This window comes from Anoplophora glabripennis, unplaced genomic scaffold (assembly GCF_000390285.2).
Source record: "Anoplophora glabripennis isolate ALB-LARVAE unplaced genomic scaffold, Agla_2.0 scaffold332, whole genome shotgun sequence".
Classification (NCBI taxonomy): Eukaryota; Metazoa; Arthropoda; class Insecta; order Coleoptera; family Cerambycidae; genus Anoplophora; species Anoplophora glabripennis.
Genome location: NW_019416706.1, coordinates 141,387 through 155,668, shown reverse-complemented (window position 1 = coordinate 155,668; position 14,282 = coordinate 141,387). Strand labels below are relative to the sequence as shown.

General features: G+C 32.1%; 1 protein-coding gene across 2 annotated transcripts in view; it reads right to left on the bottom strand.

Moving 5' to 3' along the window:
- Nucleotides 1-1,295: 1,295 nt before the first annotated feature.
- Nucleotides 1,296-14,282, bottom strand: part of LOC108910272 (UDP-glucuronosyltransferase 1-1) — a 51,308-nt gene continuing 38,321 nt past the window's right edge. For both annotated transcript variants that reach the window (XM_018714831.1, XM_018714830.1), the window contains exons 2-4: nucleotides 12,522-12,744; nucleotides 7,084-7,300; nucleotides 1,296-1,640 (exon numbers count right to left, since the gene is read on the bottom strand). In XM_018714831.1, the coding sequence (XP_018570347.1) occupies nucleotides 1,358-1,640; nucleotides 7,084-7,300; nucleotides 12,522-12,744 (723 nt within the window). In that variant the 3' untranslated portion in view covers nucleotides 1,296-1,357. The remainder of the gene's footprint in view (nucleotides 1,641-7,083; nucleotides 7,301-12,521; nucleotides 12,745-14,282) is intronic.

Here is a 14,282-nt window from a genome sequence, read left to right as displayed (position 1 = left end):
CCCTCCTCCTCATTAAACTGTGCATTTCAAACCTATCCTATCAACTCCTTTGGATATCCCACAGTGATAGACTCCATCTAAGATGAAACTGGCCGATTTAAGAAATCTCCTCTGCACTTTTTCTAATCATGTTATGTAATTATTATAATAGGGAGACCAAACCACAGAGGCATACTCCAACTTAGGTCTAACAAAGCATATATATAATGTACGTAATGTAGACATATTCTTAGATATTCTAGACTTATTTCGGAGAATAAAACCCAAGTTTTTGTAAGCACCTGTGACAGATTCAGCAATATGTGCAGAGAATGTTAATTTTTGGTCAAAAATGACCCCAATATGCTCAGGTCTAACCAGTACCTGATCACGTAGGCTGTAATTAAACTGAGTAGAACTAGTTTTATTGGAGAAAGACATTACATTACACTTCGAAACGTTTAAGGGGTGCCGATTATTATCACACCAAATGGTAAGCAAATTCAAGCTGTGCTGAAGCCTATTACAATTAGATACAGAGTTGACATTGGCATAAATTTCGTCAGCATACATTAAAAAATTTACATTAAAGTTTCGCGCTATATCATTGATGAAAACTAAAAAATAGTGGTCCTAGTATTGACCCTTGAGGAACGCCTGATGTTTGACTAAATATATCTGATTTGTCACCACGATATCGCACAAACTGAACACAATGTGATAAATAATATTTAAACATAAGTAAAAGAGAATTATTGATACCAAAATTGTGTAAGTGTATAAGTAATAATACCATGATCTAATTTGTCGAAGGCTTTAGTGAAATCTGTATATATAACGACCACCTAACCTCTCATATCCAAAGTCTCAGCAATAAATTGAGTAGCACACACAAGATTGGACACTGTCGATCTACCAGGCATGAAGCCATGCTGCTCAGGAACAATTTTTAGCATAAAAAGAAATGTGTTCGCGAATAATAGTTTCAAATAATTTAGAGAAGTTGCATAAAATAGCAATAGGTCTGTAGTTTTCAACATCCTCCTTGTTACCCCTTTTATAAACCGGACACACACGAGACTGTTTCCATAAATCAGGGAAGGTATTAGATCTAAGGATTTGATTAAAGATCGTGCATAACGGTTTGGAAAATAAGCAAGCACAATCCTTGATAATAAAGGCCGGCAAGTTGTCTGGACCCATTGTCATATTTGCTTTCGGTCTCTTTATAGAATTTAAAATTTTATATTCAGTAATATGTGGGATGCCATTATCGTTTACATATTGTGATATTATGCTTAATAAAACTAATTACATGAATTTTCTATAACATTTTAATTATGTAATCACATTTTTACAATACTAGCTTTTCACTAATTTAGGAACTTTTAACTTTTGTCTCTTTAGTTTTGCAAATAATCCTGATGGCGTATTTAACCGCCTTATACAAAATATAAATAAATATGCTAACAATAAATATTAAGAAAGCCGCTACATCAATCAAATAATATTTGTAAAACGGCATATTGACAGCTGCTGTTCTCATGTAAGGAGCTCCTTTATGCCTGGCAACGTATTCCACCCAGTAAATAGCTGTTTCGAGGGGAGGCATAGGACGGTCTCTGAACCTTTCGGACAGGTCTTTGGCTTTTTGCCTGGAACTAAAATGAAAAATATCATGTCAGCGCAACAATAGGATAAAAAGGTTTGTACTATTTTTAAACGTATCATAATAGTTTTATTTATTTCAATATTATGAAGTCATTATACTAATATATTGTATTTAATTATCATAGTGCTATAGATTTAAAGCCTATTCTATATCTGGAGCTTGGTAGAAAAAGGGCCAATATCAAAAAATTACATTTAACAACCAATGAGTCTCCTGGACTACCCATGTTACATATTTGCATCACAAAAAGGGCCAATGTCAATATGTATTATAAGCCTTAATTATTTAAATTTTAAAATGGCCTAAGTCCATCTTAGTTTAATAGAAAAAGGGACAATGTATGGACTTTGGTCCTTAAAATACTTTTAAAACGGTTGACAAACGACCAATGTCCACTGCAATGGACGTTGGCCCTTTTTCTACCAAGCTCCAGATATAGTGGATGTAAATAAAATACTTGTCCAAGCTATGATGGTGAATTATACGCCAAGAAAAAGAAGAAAAAAGAAAGAGTTACTCTGGCCAATTGAGAATTATTCAAGGAATGCCCTGAATTCTTTGAATACTTAATAATAATATTGAACCTAAAAAGTCTAAACCATTGAACCTAAAATCTAGCCGCACCTCGCTCGTGAAGATTTGGGGAATCAGAAAAAGCACAAAGTATATTAGGGACTTTTGATCGCTTTTCTAGTTTCAGTGGTGATTCTGAACTACTGAAATAACATAACTATTTTCAATCGACCCCAATCTAATGCAACATCATACTCGAGATGTTCAATAACTTGCAGTTTATGTTTCACGTTCTTGCGATCAAGGTATTCAGGTTTCATGATTTACCAAAAATGGTAACCAAGTACCTCCAGTCCTGTCCTTTTTTGGGTAAATTTTCGAAAATCATGTATCTAGGTTTTAGATTCAGAATTTCTAGATTCAATATTAGTTAATAATTGTGGGATACCGTGTGTTCTTTGACTACATATTTCTAAATGAACAAGGACCTCATCTTGCTGAATATATTTATATTTGGAGGAATATTCAAATTGACTTTTTACTAACCTTTAAAAAATGTAAGAAAGTTCCTGAAAAAAGTTATTCTGTGCTATAAGTTGATGAAATTTGACGTATTGAATGTTAAAGAATTACAGATTAAGACTAGATCTTTAATGAAAAAGATCAGGAAAAGCATCAGCAGGTTATGAATTACCAATTAGATCGGAGTAATTGGTTGAATAAGTAGGTACATCTAGGAAGCCACAATTTATTATTAATAATAATTCAGATCGTGCTTCCCAAAAAAATTCTTAGGGTGATGGCCTTAATGGGTGCAAATGTCTAGCTTTTAAGGTACACAATGTTATGTTTAAAGGAAAAATAGTATATTGTTATATTAGGATTAAAAGTGTTACTTTTGTGGCGAGCAAATTTTGTATTTGCGAGGCGAAGCGTAGCGAGACAAAAAAGACACTTAATTCGAATAAAACATTAAATTTTTTCTCCAACCGAAATCCCCTATTTAATTATTAACTTGTGTTTTGAAATTATTCAAAGCAAATTTTGATAATAAAGTAGGTAAGTGGTATATATCGATGTAGTCATGGATACTTTGTCAAATATTAGTCGCCATATTGCTAATTGAGTTCATTTGTGATTGTTTGTGGTTCAGTTTGCTGAAAACTCTGTAAACATGGAATCTAATGAAGATTTAGGTGTACTTGAGGAGATACTTGAGTGTGCGAAAGAGGATTCTTTGAATCTCGTGTTTATGAATGTGTCTACCAACGATTTATGGATTGGTGCGAAGAAAAAACCATTGAGTTGTATTCAGAAGATGTATTCATGGTGTATTTCTCAAACTTGCCGTCAACGCTTTGCTCACAATATTCAATGTTGCGGTCAACGTTGGATATAAAGAAGAGGATTGATATCAGTAAACATTCAAAGTTACGTGCTTTTCTCGAGAAACAAACTGAGGGATATGTACCGAATAAATTGCGAGTATTTACAAAGGAGCAAGTTGATTGCTTTTTGAATAGTGCACCTGATAATTTATATTTGATGATGAAGGTAAACGCTTTAAAAATAAAAGAACAACAATTAAAAAGCTTCTTTATAGGTCGTCCTAATATTGGGGGTTGCAGGCGCATGCCCTTCTGATGAATTAGTCAATTCAACAATTGATGATGTTGAAGATGTGAAATCTGTCTTAATTACAAAAATTCCGAATACCAAAACCAAGGGACCACATTCTTTTACTGTGCTGGGAGACAATTATTAAGTTTTTATCGGAAATATGTTGCTTTACATCCACCCGGATTGGTAGAGCGTTGATTATTTCTCAGATATGTAAGTGGAAAGTGTCATCGAATGGTGGTCGGTATTCATAAAATCAGTGGCATCTCGCAATAAGTGGCAAAATTTTTGAAGCTGGACAACTGAAAAGAGTACAGTGGACACACATTACGACGAACGTCTGGAGACCTCACTTGTCTTAAAAGACACGGAGGATGGAGATCGAGCACTGTGGCGGAAGGGTACATTGGAGACTCAGTTTTGAATAAAAAAAAATATTGCGAAACGAGTGCTGAAAGTTGATAATGGTAATGATAGACCAAGCACCGTTGTTTTGTTCTGATTTCACAGCATTTGAAAATCTGAAAATAATATAACTATTAACGAAAACGTGTTGGACTGCTTTGAGAATTGCTCCAAGAATGAGGGTAGTGGCAGTTTCAGTGGTTTATTTAATTCTAATAATTGTTCAAACTGTGTATTTAAGCTAAGGGTTAAAAGTGTCAACTTTAGCTCCTAGGATTAAAAGTGAATACTTTTGTTGCTAAGGTACCATTGTTTCTCAGTAAGTAAAATGTCAACCGGACAGTCAAAAAATGTCATAGTTTCGTGATGGTGGGAGAAAAATTTTTTTAGATTGATTTAATAAAAATGACTTAATGGATTTATTTCAAATTTGGCATGAATTTTCACCTTTGATGTTCCGCAAAGACAGTTTTTTTGTGATGAAGACTAATTTAGTTTTTAGAAAAATTTGTAGCTAGAACAAATTTGGATTATGTATATGCCTATATTCAGTTGAAATTGTTCAGTTCCTCTCAATTCTCACTACACTTATTAGATTCAAATGTAATTGACTATTATAAGGCAACTGTACAGTCTTTGTTTTCAATTGCTTTAAGCAATACATTAAAAACACTATCGCATATCTTGAAAAGTTGGTGTACATTGGAAGAATATATTCTATAATATTAATAACCTATATCCTGAAACTTTCTAAGGAAATTAAGTGCATATTAGTATTAAGTTGTATATTTTCATAATAAAAATTATCTTGCTATGATACTGTTAAAAGGTGAATAATTAGAAAGTTAAATTTTAAGAAGTAGTTCCAATTTATATCTTTGTTCCGCCAATATATCATTTGTATTTGACGAACCAAAATCAAGGTGAAACTACTCGTAGGTATGTAACGCTCAACATTCTTTTTAAATAATAAATCTTGCTTAATTTCGTTGTTGTCTTAACTATCTGATATAATGTGGTAAAAGTACCATTATCGCAGTATTCGATTTATTTATGTTGGTATGTGATTTGGCTAACACGAATGTATAGTTTCTCTTATTAATTAGGTTGTGTAAGAGATTTAAGGAGCTTTTACTTAAAAAACGTTAATCTAGTATAATATATTAATACAGGAAACTAACATTATTTAAAAATCATAAATGTCACTTCATAAAGATAAAAAATATGTAGATTAGTACAGGCAATTTTTGAGAGTTGATGAGTTAATAAAATGTTATTCTTCTATAATTATTATACGTTACCGTTGATTGCGATTGAAATCAACGGACAATCTCAACTTAAACAAAGCAAACGAGTTAAAAAACTGTCTATGTCATTTCTGTTATACATTCGAAACATCAGAACAAAATAATGAAAATGGTATAAGAATATATACAATCGTAATCGAATCTGATGAAGTATGCTACTGTAATAAGCATGGAAAATTATTCCAAAAACTTTCAGTTGGGTCTATATATTTACGGTATCATTTTTAAAATAAAATTTGAAATTTCGTAATTATTCCCAAACGATTTGAATTAAACTCGCAGGCGCAGCATAAATAGATTCGGTACTTACTAAAAATATTCAGAGGTGTAGATATGGGAGTCATATTTATAAACAGAAATTAAATTAATTAAAGAATTAGCTAGTTTAGAACACAAACTTTTTAAAAATAGCTTGTTGTCCCTTATTTCAAACAATCTGTTATTCAACATTCAAACATTACTAATTAATTTGTACACTAATGTCTTGCTGCTACTGCAGAGGTATTGAAAATTGCAATTATCTCAAAAATCATACCTCCTACTTAAAAATTTGTTTGTAGATAAAAGACTTATTTCGAAAATTGTAAGAACCCAATTTATAAATAGTTTTATTTATTAAAACTATCCTACTAAGAAATAGTAAAATTATTAAAACTGCACTACTGAAATTTTTAAATCAATGACTTTTTTCAATTTCTGATAGTACAATATGTTTAAAAATGTATTTTTAACAAAAACTTCACATCAATTGTTATTTTACAATTTACAACACATTTTTCCTGACAGTTTCCTGTCAAGTTTGACTTTTAAATTCATAGCCATAGACTTTTGAATTTTCGACGATTTTAAATAACACAGCTACAAAAATACGTATTATTTTTGTTGAAAAGGACAAAGGTTTTGAAATTAACAAGAGTAAGGGAAGTTTTGGAATTAAATGCCCCATAAAATTAATATTTTTTAAGTCCGCCAATGGGTTAAAAAATTCCATCACATTTTAATGGTGCATTATCAACCCTTTAAAATGCTTCAATTGAACTCCACTTACTGTCGACTAATAGTCACACCGTGTACCAAATTTGGTTTTTTTTAAGTTCAAGTATAACTGATATTGATTTTTTTCGAAATTTGAAACCCTACTTGCAAGCCCTATAACTTCTCATGGGTGCATGTTAGTATAAAGGTATGTTGCGTTAAATCACCATATTTTGGGTTCCCTTACATGCTCTGCACTGTACCGGTTCTTATACGATCAAACATTCAGATTAAACGAATTTTTGTTTAATAAAGGATTACGTTGTATTCTTCCTCAATAATTTATGCGATATAGCGCTTCAAAGGCAATGATATAGACTCCAGTTTGACCCCTGCCTCATGCATCAAAACTAAGGGTACGGAAGGAAGATTCTATTTAGTTGACCTTTCCCCACTTGCAGCTATTAATTTCCGATAAGAATCGACAGCTGTATATGAGTCGACGGTGGCGGAAACCCGCCTCGTTAGAATTTATCTAGCAGCCATTTTTCCACAAAATTAAGCCGGCTAGGAAACAACAAAAACAGGACATATAGTCCTCACATTACTCACTCGGCGCTCAGGACTTTTTTCAGCGCTTTATAAACCTTATCTTCTGTGGCTTCCCTTAATTGAAGGATGACGCCTCCGCCCGAAGCCTCCAAAGCCCTGGCGTTGGTGTGCTGGTCGCCGAACTGGGGCATCACGACAACGGGGACGCCGCAGTGGACGGCCTCGATGGTTCCCAGAAGGCCGCCGTGCGAGATGAACGCCTTTACGTTGGGATGACCTACACAAGAAGTATATTTTAAACATTAGATTAGCAGAAATTTGTGATATTAAAATAAAGCGGTGTCAAAATTAAACAAAATTAAAATTACAGCAATAATTCAAGAATTAATACTCAAATTAAGTTGAAAATTATATCTTTTAAGTTGAGAATTTAAATGGCAGTAATTATTTATTGTATATTCAATTGTTCACTGCTAGAGGATTTGTTTTGCCTGCTCAGTCAAAAGTCAAAACGGTATACAGGAAAAAAATGGTCTTTCCCATTTTTTCTAGTGGAATATTCAGATTCAGTTTATATTTTATTTAGTTTTCCAAATAAAACTCCGGTAAAACAGTATACAGGGTGTCGGAAATGGAGGGATATACAGGGGAGCTCAAAATTGTTGTAGTACTTCATAAAAAAAATTTTCCTATCGGGCTTCGTTGTGGAATTATTCGCCTTCAAAGAAAAAAATTTGAAACAAATTCCAATTATAACTTCTAAGTCGTTACCATGACAGTAATGAAATTTGGGCAATTAAAGTAACTCGTGGTAATGTTCATTTCGAAGTTTAAATTGATATTCAATATGCCTGGATTATACAGGAGCAGACGAAATTATTCATTTAAATTTATACATCTTTGACAGCGTTGCCTAATTTGACATTTTCTTTCATAGTTCCATTCCTCTCTCACTTTGCTAAAAAAAAGGTATATCATATATCAGTCGATACCGTTTTTGAGAAAATCGAATTTTATTAACAACATACATAAAAATGCGATATTAACATTTTTGCAAAAATCTTGGAAATTGAGATGACTGTCAAGTATATATGATTCACCATTTGTTGAATCAATATCAAGGAGGATTTTAGCTATGAAGAATTTGCATATATTAATCTAATGTACGAACCTGCAGAATGTAATGCTCCTGAGGGAGTTCGGATTTACGATTTACGCTTTCCAAATAGAATTTGCATATTTGAAGTGACGAAAACCTCCAACCTATTATTCACACAAAACACTAACAAAAATTTTTCATTAATGTATGGATGGGAATAATTGGAAACTACTTAGTGGGACCACATATCATTGATGACGCTTTAAATGAGGATAAATACCTACCTACATTTACTGCAAGAATACCTTAACCCGTTATCGGAAGACGTCCCTTTAAATATTTGAAATAATATGTGCAGCACCCCATTTTAGCAGAGTAGTAAGGGCTTATTTAAATACCACATTTCCCGATCGATGGATCGGTCGAGGTAGTCCTTTTCCGTAACTGCCTCGGTCTCCCGATCTTAATCCTCTGGATTTTTTCTTTAGGGCCTTCTTAAAAGTCTTGTTTATCAAACTCCTCCAAAAATAGTAGGGAAAAATTATTAAATCGCATAATTACATACCCAGACATCATTAGAAATTTTATTTCGAGTACAGCAAGGTGTTTGAGCAATTTCAGAAAATGCATTGAAGTTCAAGGTGCACATATTTAACATCTAACTTAACAGTTATATTTTTTCTTTTAATTCTATAAAAACCAACATTTTTACAAAAATGTTAGTATCACATTTTTAATACAATAAATGTATGTTAATAAAATTCAATTTTCTCAAAAACGGTGCAAAATATCGACTGATATATGGTATATCTTTTTTTTAACAAAGTGAAAGAGGAATGGAACTATGAAAGAAAAATGACAAGTTTGGCAACACTGTCAAGGATGTATAAATTTAAATGGATGATTTCGTCTGCTCCTGTATAATCGAGGCATATTGAATATCAGTTTAGAATTGGAAATGAGCATTACCATGAGTTACTTTAATTGCCCAAATTTCATTGCCGTCTTGGTAACGATTTAGAAGTTATAATTGGAATTTGTTTTTCAAACTTCTTTCTTCGAAGGCGAACAACTCCACAACGAAGCCCGAGAGGAAAAAAAAGTTATGAAGTACTACAACTATTTTGAGCTCCTCTGTACACCCCTTCATTTTCGACATTACCTTTCCGGACACCCTGTATAAGCACCTGAATTTGTTCCTGTTCCGTTGCAAAATAATACAGAGCCTTTATAAATGATTACAAACCACGTGACTGGTAATTTTGTTTGAAATTAAAAATTATCAAAACAATAATTTTATTGTTAGACTGCATTAAAATACAACATTCTGTTTCACCGGCTGTGATTGGTATAATTTTTCACGAGATTCTAATCAACAATCTGCGATCACATTATGTCCAGTCTAGATTTAAAGGTGTGTTATTAATCATTGTAAAGGAAACATTAAAATTGGTGGCGACAAGATTTAGGGATTTTTCGTTACCAGTACCAGCCCTGCAATGTTGGTTGTCTAAGCTTCTAAATATTTATAAAGGCCTGTATACAGGATGTTAAGAAATTCGCAGACACGGACCGTGGGATCATATTAAGCTAGATAAGGTGATAAAAAAAGTGTCTATATTTTTCAATCAGACCAATATTTTTCGAGATATAGCAGTACCAAATATCCAAAAAATAATAAAAATGTTTATATTTATAAATTTCGGTCTTCAGTCATTAGATAAACAATTACGACAAACGAGTTACAACAATTATTATTCAAATTTTCCACTGCAAGCTGTTAAACATGCTTCAGCACGCTGTGCTACTACTCGAATGGAATTGCGTATCATCTCTGGTGTTATTTGCTGTATTGTTTGAAATAGGCCACTGGTGTTCTGTACACCAATGTTTTAGGAAGCCCCAAAAGAAAAAATCACATGGCATTAGGTCTGGAGAACGAGGCGGCCAAGCAAATGGACCGCCTCTGCCAAGCCAACGTCCAGGGAAAGCATTATTTAGGTAATCACAACGTGCTGAAGCATGTTTAGCAGCAGATGGTGGAAATTTTGAACAACTCGTTTGTCATAATTGTTTATCAAATGATTAAAAATTTAAATTTTTTATTATTTTTGGATATTTAAAACTGCCGTATCTCGAAAAACATCGGTCTGATTGAAAAATGGTAGAGACACTTTTTATGGCCTTATCTAGCTTAACATGATCCCAGAGTCCGTGTCCGGGAATTTCGTAACACATTGTATAAAGGCATTATTTCACAAAACTCAATTTTTGACATTACTGCCTTTCCTTTAATAATATTACACAACATAATATTTACTGACTGAAAAAAAAAACTGATTTTTTTTCTTAAACGCAGTTTGTTGCCAATTAATAACTGTACCAAATTTAAAAACTCACTTAACTGAAAAAGTTATAGGGAAATATTGGTTTAAAACAATAAACTTGAGATTATGTAGCTCCGTTAATATCAAATTTTCGAAAAAACGTTTTGAGTTTTGAACTTATACCTACACCTTTTGCACGCAGTTTCCACACATCCCGTGCTATGTTAAAAGCAAAAAACTAATTCCAGCTAGAATTTAGTAATATAGTTGATTATACATACAGGGTGATTCACAAATGGTGACAAAAAAAGAAACCTACTATTCTTTTGTGAATTTTAAAGAAGTATTTTCTATAAAGTTTTTATCTAAGACGCTTCGTTAAAAAGATACAGGGTGTTAAACATCAAAAAATATTTTTAATTTTTTTAAATAATTTAAAAGCTAAGCGAAATAATTTGAAACTAGGCACATGTATTTATGTAAACCTTGTCCAAAATCTGACGGCTTTTCGTAAAATTTATATGCTCAAGTGGCGGAGATACAGGGTATCGGTGGAATATTTTTCTGAATATAATAGTTCGCCAGTACTTTACGGTAACAACCATTACACTTTTGGATTCGTCTTTCAATTTTACAAATTACTACTCTCTTATGTTTTTCGAAAAAAGCCTGAGTAAAAGCGAACTAAATACCGATACCGATATTCGATTATGCTTTTTAAAATTACATAGTGGGCTACGACAGCAACTTTGACATTCTGAGCAGTCAGAAGAAAGAATAAATAATGCTTTTCATCAGATTCAAGCAACAATAAATCTCGAACAAATTACATTTTCGTTACTAAAAGGATGTCGAGCCAGTGTTCGTGGAAATGGAGGTATTTTTAAGTATTTACTCAAATAAAATCATTAAAATGATGATGTTATTAATTTATTTATATGAATAAATAACCGAATGATTAGAGTTTGTCATGTTTTTTAAGTAAAAGTGTTTTCGGTTGATCTTTTAAATTTTACTCAAAAATCAGAATTTTTTCGAAAAACATATTAGAGAATATTAATTTGTAGAAAATTGAAAGCCGAATTCGAAAATATCATGGTTGTTACTGTAAAGCAGTGGCGTACTATGTTATTTAGAAAAGTATGCCACCGATACCCCGTATCTCCGCCACTGGAGCATGTCCATTTTAGAAAAAGCCCTCAGATTTTGGACAATGTTTACATAAACACATGTGTCCAATTTCAAACTATTTCACTTATTAGTTTTTAAATTATTTAAAATAATTAAAAATATTTTTTGAAGTTTAACACCCTGTATCTTGTAAACGAAGCGTCCTAGATAAAAATTTTATAGGAAAGACATTTATAATTCACCAAAGAATACGAGGTTTCATTTTGGTAACCATTTGTGAATCACCCTGTATATATTACAACTGTGTTAAAATAATACAACCAGACCAACGTAACCCATAGTAGGTATTTTCGCCCGCTGAAACTGAATCTAATTGTAGTCAGAATTTCCGGAGCAGATCCACAGGTATTCACATCTTTTCATGTATGTAGGTCGGTAATGATTCTAGTAAGTTCTCAATAAGTTTTAATATTTTTTTATTAGTAGTAATTTTAATCATCGTGTACTAGTTTCAACAATTTTGAATATTAAAAATGCTTATAATTAATGCATTCTACCCTCCATTAAAAAATTTTCTATAAGTTTGCAAATACCCTATATTCACCATTCAAGAAATTATTTGTTTATTTAACTTTTCTTTTATCCCTTTACTGTTGATTGAAAATTATCTATTTTTACATATGCTGCGAAGTAAGAAAAAATATTGAGAATTTAATAACTTAAATGAATATATTTTTCAATGTGGAATTTATTATTAGATACAAATTATTCCCAGAAAAATAATTGACTGATCCTTTTGAGACAGCGCTGCAAACTTGTAATTTTTAGAAACACTTCATTTATTGTTGTCAATTAGCTGATTTCACTTGAAAATGCTATTTTGCGTTTGTATTTGCATAAATAAATAACTTCATCGTTCCAATTTTTTTACCACTACTTACACAATATATCTAATTGAGGCATCCACTTCTGGATCATGACATTATCAGGTTTTCCTTCCATCGTTTCACTCTCCCATTTCCACAGCACTCTCTGTGGTAATCTGCTAAAGGCTCTCAAGAAAACGTCCCTTTTTTCTTTAGGAAAGGTGTCACCCTTGATTAGAGATCCAAGAGCGAAGTATATCACTCCTTCGGGTGATTCGTTTATCCATTTCTCAATATTCTGAAGGAAAAAGTACATATAAGAAAATATTTATTTAATTAAAAGAAATTGCGGATTTCATAAATACAATAGTTTAATAACATGACATGGGATAATAATAAAAATTGTATAATTCTTTAAAGGGGGATGGTAGACATATTATTTACGATATCTTACATAATAGCCGTTAGAAATATTTTATTATTATTTTAACCATAGACCTAGGCACTTATTTATGCAGTATTCTTCAAATCCTAGGTGTTGGGTAAGGAGAACTAATAGTTTTAAATTAGATGTACCTATAAGCTAATCACTATTTCATCGCCAATCATCTAATGTTTAAATTCGCTCTCGTGAGTAAATCTGAAGTGATTCGATTTATCAAATTTAAACAGTATCTTTTTTTTAATAGTTTTGAGATAAATTTTTATTCATTCATATATTTTTAGATAAACTTTTGGATGAAACGTTGCTGCTCACTTCATACAACTACGCATTACGTAAAATATTGTGAATATAACCACAGACAATATAACGTATCGCTACAGACTGCTACTTAAATGCTGGAAATTGGCAGCCCGAAATGGAAGCAGGCTTCCAGCTGTAAAATTTAGCGTGGTAACTCTTCTACTTGGTAATAGGTGGCAGTTCCAGCGGTGGCTTTGTTGCCAAATAATAACTGATAAATAAATTTAATGCTTTCAATTGTGTAATTAAAGAGATAAGGAACTTATCTTGTGTTTGGAAATCACATTTGCCTTAAATGTTAAATAAAATAAATCAAGTTAGAATTAAAACTATGAATTTACCTAATTAATTATTTATTTTATATCACCTTGGAATGGGAAAATTCAAAAACTCGAAATTAATATTTTTAGATTTGTGCGTCGACTTCCAATATGGTACGATATTAACACCTATGTTTAAAAAAATTGCATTATACAGGTTGTGTATCCTTAGATGGATAGAATTATTGACACAAGTGTTGCATATCATGGATGCCATTGGTAGTGCTCATATTTGTGATACAAGGTGTCCAAAAAAATTAACACAATGTAAAATTGCTGGAACCTCAAGAAGTAGGTAGTTGAATACGAAATTTATTTGAAAAAAANGTCATTGGTAGTGCTCATATTTGTGACACAAGGTGTTCAAAAAAATTAACACAATGTAAAATTGCTGGAACCTCAAGGAGTAGCTGAATACGAAATTTATTTAAGAAAATCAATCAATACAGAGATAAGATAATGCATTCGCTACTACTGTTGCAATTTTTGACTAACTTTTTTGTTTTTCGACATACTGACTTCGGACCGTTTCCATTCAACGCAGAACGAACAATCATAACCAGAGTAGTGGGGAGATTTTTTTAATTATTTTTCAATTCAACGCACCGTTTCCGAATTATAAGACCTTTTTTACTGTATCACCTCACACACCTCTTCTTTCCGAAATTTATTTTCCACATACGGACTTCGGACCTTTTCCATTCAACGCAGAACTGACATACAGAACCAGGAGTGTGGGGAGATTTTTTCAATTATTTTTTCGATTTAACG